This window comes from Typopeltis vanoorti, chromosome 14, assembly GCF_054136105.1.
Source record: "Typopeltis vanoorti isolate ZY-2024b chromosome 14, IOZ_Tvanoo_1.0, whole genome shotgun sequence".
NCBI classification, from domain to species: Eukaryota; Metazoa; Arthropoda; class Arachnida; order Uropygi; family Thelyphonidae; genus Typopeltis; species Typopeltis vanoorti.
The window spans coordinates 78656159-78669255 of NC_143562.1; the positions used below are offsets into that span (position 1 = coordinate 78656159).

At 33.9% G+C, this 13097-nt stretch overlaps 1 protein-coding gene across 4 annotated transcripts in view; it reads right to left on the bottom strand.

Annotated features, from left to right (window-relative positions):
- Positions 1-13097, bottom strand: part of Rlb1 (lysine-rich basic protein Rlb1) — a 183939-nt gene that overhangs the window by 146847 nt on the left and 23995 nt on the right. For all 4 annotated transcript variants that reach the window (XM_090403377.1, XM_090403376.1, XM_090403375.1 and 1 more), the window contains exon 3: positions 10201-10273. In XM_090403377.1, coding sequence (XP_090259503.1) covers positions 10201-10273 — 73 coding nt within the window. The remainder of the gene's footprint in view (positions 1-10200; positions 10274-13097) is intronic.

Genomic DNA, 13097 nt, shown 5'->3' on the forward strand with positions numbered 1-13097 from the left:
AGTGGTTTTCTTCCATGGTACTCTGTGGGTGGTGTCCAAAACATGGTCAGCCAAGCCTGAATGGCCATAGTTGTGTTTAACGATGTACGACTTGTGTTCCTCCAGGCGGATGGATGCTGATCTACCTGTCTGTCCAAAGTATGCAAGCTTACAGGTACAGGGTACTTTGTAAACTCCAGGCAGAGAGAGAGAGAGGGGGGGAGCTGATCTTTCGTAGATTCCGAAGATTTGGGAAACACTCATCACCAGAGGTCCCACCTTACATTCCAGGCCACCTACTACCGCCCTTAGAGGGCACTCCACCCAGATAGGACTTTAGGGTCACCCACGTGGTTGGGCTTAGTATTGTAAGTTTTTGTGTGCATGTTACATTAATTGTTTGTAATCCCCATAGATGTCCTAGTGACTAGGATGAAATATAGGAGTATTAAATTCTAATTTAATTCTTTCTGAGTGTTGTAAAAAATCCATTAAACCTCCAACATAATGTCCTCACAGCACTTAAGCCTCTACACAAGAAAGATAACGAACAGAGAAAAACCTGAAAAAGAAATTCAAATACTATAAAGAAAAGAAAAATATTAAAAATAGACACCAAAGAAAGAAAAAAAAGTAAAACAAAAAACACTACAAGAAAGTATAAATGGAAAAGCAACTCATATAGATGGTATAACCAAATAAACTATTAAAGCAGTATAGACTTAATGGTGAATATACTCTATCTATTTCTTAACCACATATAAATATGCAGGAAGAATGGCCAGATCAATGAAACATTGGATTACTGATTAAAAAAAAAAAAAAATTAAACTAATTGTAGTAAATGGAGAGAAATATCATCATTAAAACATCAAGTAAAATACTAACAAGAATAATATTAGAAAAAAGAAATAAACCAAAAACTTTAGAAACCTAAGAAGGATTTAGAGCCAAACGAGTCATGTATAGATCATATAGCAACACTCAAAATAATAACAGAACAGTCAACAGAATGGCAGTCAAATCTTTATATCAGCTTTGTTGATTTTGAAAAAGCTTTTGAGTAGTGACAGAAGCGATATGGAAATTAATTATAGCATACCATGTAAAATTCTCAACATAGTTAAAAAAAATTATGAAAAATATAAAATACAAATCCTACACAGTGGAGAACTTTCAGAAAAGTTTGAAATTAAAACAAGAATTAGCCAAGGCTGCATTCTCTCCCTAACAATATTTCTTATTGTTACAGACTAGGTTATGAGAAATGTCATGAAAAAAGCAAAAGGAATACAGGAGAATTTAACAAAACAGCTACATGGCCTGGATTTTGCAGATGATATATGTTTATAGGGCATACATAACAACAATATGAAGGGGAGAAAAAAAACAATAAACTCAATTAAGAAGCCTTGAAGCTTTGAATTGAGAATAAATAAAATGAAACCAAAAATAAAATAAAACAAACAAAAAACAGAGCAGGTACTGAAAGGTCAAATCTTAGAATCAGTAGAGAACTTTAATTACCTAGGATCAATAATAAATAAACAGGGAGTAGCAGACGAAGATATAAAATCTATGAGAGCACAGAGAATTTTTAACATGTTAGGGAAAATATGGAGATTTTAAAAAAATCAGATTATTTAATCCTAATCTATGCTCATGCGTAGACCTACACATTTTACTGTGTAGGCATTCGGAACCAAAATCCTATGGAATAGGTTGGTTACTCCTTATTACTGGAGGTGTCCTATGTCTGTAGAAGTATGCATTCACAGGGTGGTTTTCCTCTGCTACTCCCTGTTCTGGGGGACAAAAAACCTGAGTTTCCGGATGACCCCCCCCCCTACCTCCATATGAGACAGGCTAACTCACCTTTAGTTGAAAGAGATCAGATAAAGGTTCTTCATGTCACTGACAGGAATTGAACCAGGTCTTTCCGACCAAAGGCTTGCGTGTATACTGACTGAGCCATGGAGGCTCAATTATTTAATACAAATATTAAATCAGTTCTACTCTATGCATCAGAAACATGGACAACAACAAAAGCAATTAGGATAAAACAGCAAAGTTTTGTAAATAAATGTTTAAGAAAAATTCTACAAATAAAATGGCCACAAAAGATATCCAGTAAAGAATTACGACAAAAAACCTAAGCAAAAACCAATAATGAATGACATCAATCAGCGAAAATGGAGATGAATAGGGCATGAAAAATGAAAAAGACATGAGAACATGAAAAAGATAAAGTCAAACAAGCATTAGAGTGGAATCTTCAAGGAAAGAGAAAGAGAGGTAGACCAGAGATGAGCTGACAGAGAGGAGCAGAAGAAGTGCTCAGAAGATTGGAAGGAACTGGACACAGATGAAAAGAAAAGCACAAAATACAGTCAGATGGATGTGGTTGAGGCCTTATGCACCCAATAGAGTAAAGAGGAATAAGTAAATAAATCTTTGAGAGAGAGAGAGAGAGAGAGGACTATGAATACTGTATTTAATTCTTCTGCTGCTAGAATGTTAATGGACATTTGCTGTATGAACTATCATTTCCAATAGGTATTCATGATGTAACCTATGTTCCTGTTCGTAGCTACTGGCTGTCAACAGTTACCCAAAATTTAAGTCTGTGTAGGAAGGTAGTACTGCATCAGTAAAGTTCTCTGCACAATCTGTTTCAAATGCATGTGCATGTTTGGACAGAGTGGAGTTTTTCTGGGGTAGTTTTGAATGTTCCCACTGGCATCTGGAAAAGTGCATTATACACTGATATTCCTGTAAGATATGCAGCTGACAGAAAGTCCAATTGCTGTCTTTCAAAATTGTTGTTGTTGATTCTTCAAAGTATTTTTTCTAAATTATGAAGCTTATGTGAAGTTTTGGCATAAATATTCATGGTTGAGGAGATACCTTGATAGTGAAGGAGTATCTCCTGCAGAATTCTACTCCTGCCACCTGGGATACGTTGCTGTCTTTAATAAACGACACTGATGAATGGTACAAGATAGTGGTGTGAAGTCCATGCAACTCAAGTATCTTCCAATCTGTGCTGGCTTCCTATGAACCATGAAAATGTCCTCCATCACTCCATTTTTGACATACATACATATATGGAAGGAAAATGAACTATTGTTTCTATGATGAACCAAATTCAGGCATATATGCTGTAAAAATCTCAAAAATTCTTGGACGGGTTATTCCATGCTGCTGCACAGCATATTTATGAATATTTATGATAGTTATCTTTTCTAAATTTTTGGTGTTCCTGAAAAAACTGCAATAAACACTCAGCCAACCAGGCCAGCTCTTCCATATGTGGAAGAGCTGGTCTGGTTGGCTGAGTGTTAGCATAATCAGCTCTCTATCCAAGAGGCTGCAGGTTCAAATCCCACCAAAGACATGAATGTTTGTGATTGTTCTACTAATCAAGAACTGTGCCATACCAGAACAATCATGTGATTGCTCTGGTATGGCACAGAATGATCCTTGATGTCTTTGTGCCATTAAAAAAAAAAATCAAACATGTGAAAGAAATCACATAATAGATACATCTGCTATGTCATAATTTTAGATGAATGTAGGAAAAGAACTACATTCATCTAAAAATCTTTCAAATCAGGAGACGATGACTTGTAGATATAAAGGACACAAGAATTAAGTTAATTTTGCTAATGCAGCTTGAATGCAGGAATAGAAATCTTTTTTCTTTTTTTTTTTTTTTGCTTACAAAGAGAAAATAAATATCATGTTAAGTTTATTAGTATAACAATTTTAGATCATGCATTGTATATCTATTCAAATATCAAAGTAATAATCTTCTCTATACAGAGAGAGAGAGATGGAACCTAAAATAACATTAATTACTAGGAAAGTTAATCATTTCCTTTCTGAAATTCTGCATGAGAGCACAAGTAATTCCTATTCAAAGTCACTTAAAACATATTTATACACCTCCGAATCAAAAATTAGAATAATCAAAGAAAATATGTTGAATGATTTGTAATTCTAATTTATTGCATAGAAAATAATTATTACCAAATATGAATTAATATCAACCAAATCTACATACTTTGTAGATTATATAACCATGTAAACACATAAAAATGTAATATAAATTACTGAAAATAAAGAGCCAAAAGGCTTCATGGCGAATGAAGTAGTAGGAGGTTCCATCTTTAAGCATAAAAATATACATACGGTAACATGGAGAGCACCAGATAGAAAATGATACAGAGAAAATGGTAATATAAATTATTTGAAAACGTTCACAAAATTAGAATAATTTTTAACGTGGTTCACAAAATATTAGAATAATGCAAAAATAAATGCACAAAAATTACAGTTAAAGGGAAACAACATGATAATTAGTACTTTGTTGCAGCCCCCCTTAGCTTTTATGACCATTCGTAAATGGCTGGGCATATTATTTACTAGCAGTTCAGAGCCTTTATTTTTTTTTTTATCAAAATATGCCCATATGGTCTGCAAACTAGAAACAAGTTCATTATTATCTCTTAGGGAAACTTCTTGAAGACTTTCTTCATCATTCTCCACAAATTCTCAATGGAGTTTAAATGTGGTATGTTTGCTGGGCAAGGAATTACAACGATTTGCCTTTCTTTGAGCCATCTAGTAGTGGTCTTGGAAGTATGACAAGAAGCTGAGTCTTGCTGAAAAAGGAAATCACCATCACATAAATTTTCTAATGCCAGTAACATAAAGTGTTCAAGAATTTCTTGGTACACTTGGGAATTGACTCTTTCATACACAATACACAGCCTACCTGGATCCTATGAGGTCATACAAGACCATATCATGACAGAGGTTGCAAATTTCAATGAACGTTTCATGCATTCTTTATCAAACTTCTTGCTTAAGACGCCAAACATGTATTCCTTGATGACCATGGGACACACAAAACATACTTTCATCGCAAAAGCACCTTTTTCCAGTCCTCTTGAGCCCATAAACAGTCTTTGCTTACACCACCACCACACTCTAGCAGCCTTTTGCTTGGAAGTCGTAGGCAGCTTCATCTTAAGCACACGTGATTTAAAAAACCCAATTTGTGAAGTTGCCTCAACATTGTAGATTTAGACATATTCACACCTAGTTCTTTCCATCTCCTGTGAAAATGCCTTACAATTCAGAAGCAGTTTTTCTTCACGATATTCTTCAATCTCCTCTCATCGTTCGATGTAGTTACCTTTCGACCACTATTGCAGTGATTATTCTGAAAATCCAGTTTTAGAATACTATCTCAATACTCTCCTTACACTTACTTGAGAACACTTCAATTCCTTAGCTATAAACTGTTTCATTTGGCCTTATCTGTGTAGAGATACCATACAAAATTCTTAGCTTATGATATGCCACTCATTTGATACATGTTTAGCAAATGATTAACCGAAATCCACGTGCAAATGATTCCTCACACACGAGCCAGTCTCACAGCTACTGAAATATTTGCTATTTCTATGCTCTCCTCAAAATGAACTGGAAAAATGTGGAATATTCTAATATTTTGAACCACATTAAAAATTATTCTAATTTTATGAATTTTTTTCAAATAACAGTTTTCTTATAATTTATATTACATTTTTATGTGTTTATGTAGTTATATAATCTACTAAGTAGATAATTTAGATGATTTTTTGATTCAGAGGTGTGTGTGTGTGTATATACATATACACCCACAAACATGCTGAAGATTGCTTCTGATAAATCATAAAGCAAAAAAAGAAGAAAAAAGCTATTAGCATTTGACCAATGCATTGCTTCTGTTTCCTGTGAATAGTCAGTGCTCATCTTCTGAATTTCATACTTATTTCAGAATCTATGCAAAGTCAGTGCAGAGTGTTTTAAGGCCACAATCCTAGTTCTACTCTAAATACAAAAAACGATTATCAACATTCATGTATGTCCATTAACTGTGAAGAGATCTCTAGTGCAGCTTGCGATTATGATAACACAGTTACTCCTAAAAAAGTTGCACTTGTGAATTTTCTCAGTAGCATTCACAGAGGTGGCCTACACAACATCCTATATTACAAAGCAAAATTCATTTTGAAACAGCTTAATCTGTATAAGCAAAACCCATCTCTTAATTAAAGTTCACCATCTCACTCACAAGAGGAATTATAACATATAGACACGTTCACACAAGATATTATATTTTAATTTGCCAAATATTTCTGTCTGAAAATAACAGACTATCTTCAGTGGCTACATAGGAACAGTTTTTAACAAGGTGGAATACCAACAATTGATCATTCAAAAGTAGAACGAGCCGTGTGATGTTTGAATGATCAATTGCTGGTATTCCACCTTGTTAAAAACTGTTCCTATGTAGCCACTGAAGATAGTCTGTTATTTTCAGACTGAAATATTTGGCAAATTAAAATATAATATTCTTGTGTAAACGTGTCTATATGTTATAATCTTAATGCCACAAGTTTCTCTAAAGAATCACAAGAGGAATGACAATCTTATTACTTATGTTCACAATGAATAAAGAGTCACAGTTTAAGACATAAAAATGACAATATTACAGGAAACTATTGTTATGATATCCATTTTTGCACTGTAATCAGCAGCTGCAATGTTTTATAAAAACTATCTATGGAAGGGAAGCTTAGAGAAGAATAAGCCAGGTTCAGACCAAATAAAGGTTGTGAGGATCAGATTTTCACTTTGAGACCAACAGAATGGAAATATAATCAGGATCTGTATTTAAGTTTTGCAGATCTAGAAAAAGGCATATAACAAGGTGCCAAGAGAAATGCTGTTCAAATGCTACAGTTATATGGTGTAAATAGCACATTTTATCAAACAATATATAATCTATCTGAGCTGAAAGTCAGTAACTAAAACTGAAGTTCAGGAAAATGGTTCGATGCTAAATCAGGTGAAAGAAAAAAAAAAAAGGTATGCGTTATCACCACAGTTATTCATCATCTATATGGCTAAGCATTATGAAAGCAAGGGGGAAGGGGAGTTAATCGTATTATTAAAATCAGACATGTTAACCTGGATTCTTTACTTTAGTGAGATATAAGTGAGAGCTCACAAAAATTAAGTAAATGCAATACAAGTCTGCAGGATTCCCTAAATGAACTGAATAACTGCTATAATAAATGTATATCAAAATCAGCAAGAAAAAGAGACAATGAAAATAGGCAAAAACACTGTAAACATCAACTATATCTTGAATAGAAAGGAACAAGTAAAATAATTCAATTTTATAGGCACAATTTTTAGTGAAGATAGCAAATAAAAATGGAAATAAACAGCAGACTTAGAAAAGTGGTATGGTAGGAAGTGAAATGAATAAATTTATGTGGATTAAGAAAGAAACGCCAAAACAAACTGCTCTATACAAGACAGTGTTCAAACCATTTTAACATAATTATGGATCTGGGTTAGAAGTAAAACTTGACTTGAGACAGATATGAGAGTTCTGAGAAATATTAGGAAAGCGGACAGATGGCATCCAATGGGGCAGTATCATATTAAAAACAAACCTGACATTGTTGGTATTTAGGAATGTGTTACCAGAGCTAATCACTGGTTATATGGTCACTTAAATCAGAATGGGAGAGGAAAGGTTAGCAAAACAAGTGCTGTTTACCAGAATGGCAGGAAAAAGACCCTGAGGAAGACCAAGGTCTAGGTGAATTGATAGAGTAAGATGTGTCTTAGAAGGCAGAAATATAAAAGGTGATAATATTGCAGTTTTGAAAGATAACAGATTAGTCTGAAAGAAAATTGCTGATAAGAAATCAGTAATGATGTAATGTTTTCATGGAGTACTATCAATATCCTATACATTGAGGGTACATATCAAGAATTCGATGATGATTGTTTCCCAAATATTTAAATAAATTAGTGAAAATTGAAATAGACTGTATTACTAAAAACCTTAATAAGTATTTTTTAAAACAAAATACTGATATGCCACTTGCTTTCTTTAACACAAGAAAAACACATTACTTTGGAATTTATGATCATGAAATGATGAAATTCATGAAAATGAATATCATCATACGTATCAAGGATTTAGGCCTAGTATGGCCTGTTCCAGCCTTAGAAGTCATCGTTGAATCGTTTAAGAGGACGTCCTGGTTTTCTTTTTCCTAATGGCTTGATGAATATACTTGATGTAAATGAATATACTATCACAATTTCATAAATTCACTTTTTTTTTACCATCTGACAAACTTCCTAGTGTAAGAAATGAGTGAAAGCCCTATACGAGCTGACAAAGCATAGCTTCATGAGCAATGTATGTCAGTTTATTTGGCTTAGTAAAGGAAACACTGGCATCAGTCCAGCAATTTTGGAAGTTTAATGTTATTGAACCAGAGCCTCTGTAGCTCAATACACTTTGCAATAAGTTTTCTTCTGAGAGATAGCTTTAAAAGGAAGACTTTACACAATGACAAAAAATAGTTTTCCTGCATTACTTCAAAGATTATTATTTCCCTATTTCACAGATACAGAGTGGGAGGCATATCATTACCAATAACATATTTGTGTTGAATATATACATCTCATAGCCAAATATACATATGTAAAAATCTCTGCTATTATTGCAGTTCAAACAAAAAACCTCTTACTGACTTTAAAAAAAAATAATAATAAATAAATAAAAAGACTTTGTAATCTACATCCCCACCCCACCCAGGTAAGAAGAGGAACACAAGTTACCTTTACACTCTTCACAAGTTAGTAAATTCCAATATAAGTGAGCAAACAACGAGCCCACTTTTCCAACACCAAAAGAATCACTGATCACAAAAAACATGACAATCTCAGATTAATAAATTTTGAGATTAAGTTCTGAAATATAGAAATGAAATAAAAGATTCAGACCCAATTATACCAAGTATGATGTACTTATTATACTCAGTGGTAAAACTTTCTACAATGATCTCTGATCCAGAATATTTAATCATATGGTAATACACCGTTTTACCGCTTGTATACAGAAAATATATATAACATCTGCAGTTATCTTGATATCTTCTAGGGCATAGCTACCACTGGTGAGACCTTAGTAACGGTTGAAATTTGTCTAGGTAGTGAACACCCATGCACAAAGTTTTAGCATTATGGGATACTGAGACAAGTGATGTGAAGTCAACAATCTTCATGAACATACTTCAGATACAACTGTTTGCTTACACTTGGGAAAAGGATTAAAACAAGAACATAATATATTCTTGTTTTAATCCTTCAAGAATAAACAAGAAACATGTCGGCACAAGAATTAATAATAATAATTTATTAATGCAGATATTTCAACCTGAGCCTAACAGGTCAACATTAGTGCACAAGCAAAAATTAAGTGTAGTGCCATCATAAGGTATAGAATGAAGGGTGGGAATCAAGAAAATGAAAAATGGGCTTCTTCATGGGAGTAGTGAATAAGTGTCTTATCAATCCAACTTTGGGATGTATGGAGATCTGGTGATAAAAACAATTATAAAAGTTTACTGTATTTACTTGAATATAACTCACACTTTTTCCCCAAAAATTAAAGTAAAAAATCATGGTGTGAGATATATGCGGGGATTTTTGGAAACGAAAGTTTTTCAGGCAAAAACTAAATGATGCATTTAAATTTTAATTATCAATATTATTTATGTGATCGGCCGCTCTCCTTCATCACATAATATATTTGAATCTTTTGCGACAATTAGCATTCTCACTAAAGATTCAAATTAACGAATGACTAATGTGAAGCAAAACCTGAGTATGAAATAGAGAGCAATGACAGGCCAGTAGAGACAGCACAGCTATGAAGATGTGCATATGATTTGTGTGGTATTAAAAAAAAGATATTGCTACTCAACTCGGCGATTGTTGAGTTGATTTGCTAATTCTCTTCAACCAAATTCCAAAATATCTGCAACTGCTATAACAATATTCACTAATTCTAAATGTTTTAAACTTTTTTTCATGTGCGAGGTATATGTGAAACTTTTTAATTTCTTTTTACGTAAAGTAAAATCAGGGGTGCGAGATATATGCGAGGGCGAGTTATATTTGAGTAAATAAAGCATATATATATATGGAAATTTGAGTATATGGCATGCATATTCCAAGATAATGGTAAATTAAAGAATAAAAACAAATATTCACTACCTGATGAACCCAAATGGGATCAGTAAATGGAAATAAACTGAATGACCACCAGTTGTGAACTGAACTTTAACTTACTTTAAGAAACTGGATCTCTGCAGATAATCTTTCTGCTTTTCTTGCATATTTTTTCAACTGTTCTGTGGTACCCCTATAAATAAACAGTATTCATTTAATTATAATGTAATAAAATTAACACACATACATATCTACTATCAGTTTAAAAAATATTAGTATCATGTTCAACCTTTTTTTTTTTTCTTTTTCTCCATCACAATGTCTGCCAGTCACTCTATGCAGAGCATAGGACCTCTACTCCAGTACTCAATCTCATCTTTAGCATGCATAATGCAGCCTGCTTGACCAACATCAAGGATTCTACTATCATATTTAGTTCCTGCTTCACATCTATACCAGACTGTCTCTTAGTTCTGCATTTCTTTATATTTCTCTAGAAGGAGTCCAATCCTGGTTTTCTGAGAACCTAATTATGTTATATATTCTAACTTTTATTTTTCAGTTTCACAGCTTTATGTTGACTGATGTTTGTGACCATCAAACTTTATTATTCTTCTAAAACATTTGTGTATAATATTTCATCATCATTAAATTCCTTCCATGTACCCTCAACGGGTGGGTGTACAGGATATGATAGTACTACATGAAAAATTTATATCATTACTAACTTCCTATCTACCAATTTTCCTCCAAATCAGTCTGTTATTTATCAAGACTCCAACATTATCAGATCTTATATTTCTATCAGGGTGCTTAAAGGTCAAAGCTGCATAACTGAAAGGAGACTTCCACATAGCCTTTAAAGGAATGCAGAGAAATGACCAGGGATTCTGACCTAATGTTCAATCCACACCTTCTCGTGGTGAACTCTGTTGGATATCTACCTGGATACTGAACGAATGAGGATGAGCTGGCAATTTGGGATTTAGCGGACCAAATTGTATTCTTATTGGTTAAACCAAAATAAAAAATGATGGTACAACATGACAAAATTTCATGCCGGCAGGGGTGTCGCCCAGTTAAACAAGGCCCTCGTTTTTTTGCCAGGAAACCAGGGCGAACAGCGAAAAGTCAACTACTGGAACAAATCCCAACTCAACATCACCAGAGTTAAACATCAATACTATCAACATAAGAAGCCTGAATGACAAAGAAATGGAGCTAGCTGAGGAATTAGATAAGTACCAGATCGACATAGTAGGGGTGACTGAAACAAAAAAGACAAAAACTGGTGAGATCTTTCTGAGCAATAAATACAAAATGTTATATTCAGGAAATCACAATCAAGGAAAAGAAGGAGTAGCCATAGTATTCAACACAAAATATGAGGCTAATTTCCTTGAATGGTAGGCAGTCTCAAGTAGAGTAAGGTGGGCAAATATGAGAATGGGGAACTGGACAATGAGACTTATTTGTGCCTATGGTCCCACAGACGATTCTACTAAAGTAGAAGTGGAGGAAATTTTTGAGGCTTTAAAAAAAGCAACTGACACAATGAAAAAGGAAAAGTTGGTCCTTGTTGGGGATATAAATAGAGTAGGAAATGATTGTCAGACATACAAAAATATTTTGGAAAAATTTGGAGAAAAGAGCAAAGCTAATAATAATGGCAAATATCTGTTGGATTTCTGCTCAGGACATGGATTGGTTATTACTAACACAATGTTCCAACATAAACATGTGCACAAATTTACATGGAGAGAAGAGGCAAGGAATAAGAAAAGTCTCATTGACTATGTTATTGTTGATAGTGATGTTTTCTCCCTGGTGCAGGACACCAGAGTGTACAGAGGATTTGAAATTGAAAGTGATCACTATTTAGTCTTAAGCAGGATAAAATTGAATTTAATTTTGAAAAGAATAACATGTAAGAAAGTTTTAAAGCGAATCAAGTTGAGCATCTCTCAGATGTGAACTATAGACTAAAATACACAAAGATTATTGAAGAAAAAATGAAAGAGTTTGAGAACAGGAACCAAACCTTGGAGATTCAGTAGCAAGCCTTGATTGATTCAGCTAGAGAGGCATGTGGTGAAGTTGTCTGCAAGGATAGAAAAATTAGAACACCATGGTGGACATTGGAAGTTAAAGAGGCAGTGAAGGAAAAGAAGAAAACATATCAAAAGTTCCTGGTAAATAAATCAGCTTGTGCTCTTAGAGAATACAGAGACAAATGTAAGAAAGCTGTGTTCTATGTTCTTGCCAAAGTCATGGGAAGACTTTGGCAAGAACATAGAAAATAAATATCAAGAAGGGGGCAAAATATTCTGGAGGTTGTTGAAGAAGCTTAGGAATGGAGGAAAGAATGATGTAAGAGGAGTAAAAGATGATAAAGGTGACATGAAAACAGGAGAAAAAGATATCCTTGAAGTATAGAGTAATTACTTTGAAAAACCGCTAAATGAAACAAGCAGTGATGACAGCACAGTGATAAAAAAACACTGACCAGGCATGCAGTCAGAAATACATATCCATACTTGAAGTAGAAAAAGCCATCAAAGGCTTGAAATGTGGAAAGGCAGCAGTAGTAGATGATATCCGACCAGAAATTCTGAAGTATGGTGGTATAAAGGTCTTACAGTGGCTGCACTGCATAGTTCATAATTCTTGGACAGAGGGACATTTCCCAATGACTGGAGTAGAGCTCTCATAGCACCCATATATAAAAAGTGAAATAAAACTAAATGTGAGAATTACAGAGGTATATCCCTACTGAGTGTTCCTGGTAAGATATATGCAAGTATACTTGAGCAACAGTTGAGAAGGATTGTGGAAGAAAAGCTTGGTGAAGAACAACCCGGATTCAAGTCAAATACAGGCTGTCAGTATCAGATCTTCACTTTGCGACAAATAGTAGAGAAATCATGGGAATATAACAAAGATCTGTATTTAAGTTTTGTCGATTTGGATTCGACAAAAGAGAAGCTATTCAATACGCTACAGTTATATGGTGTCGA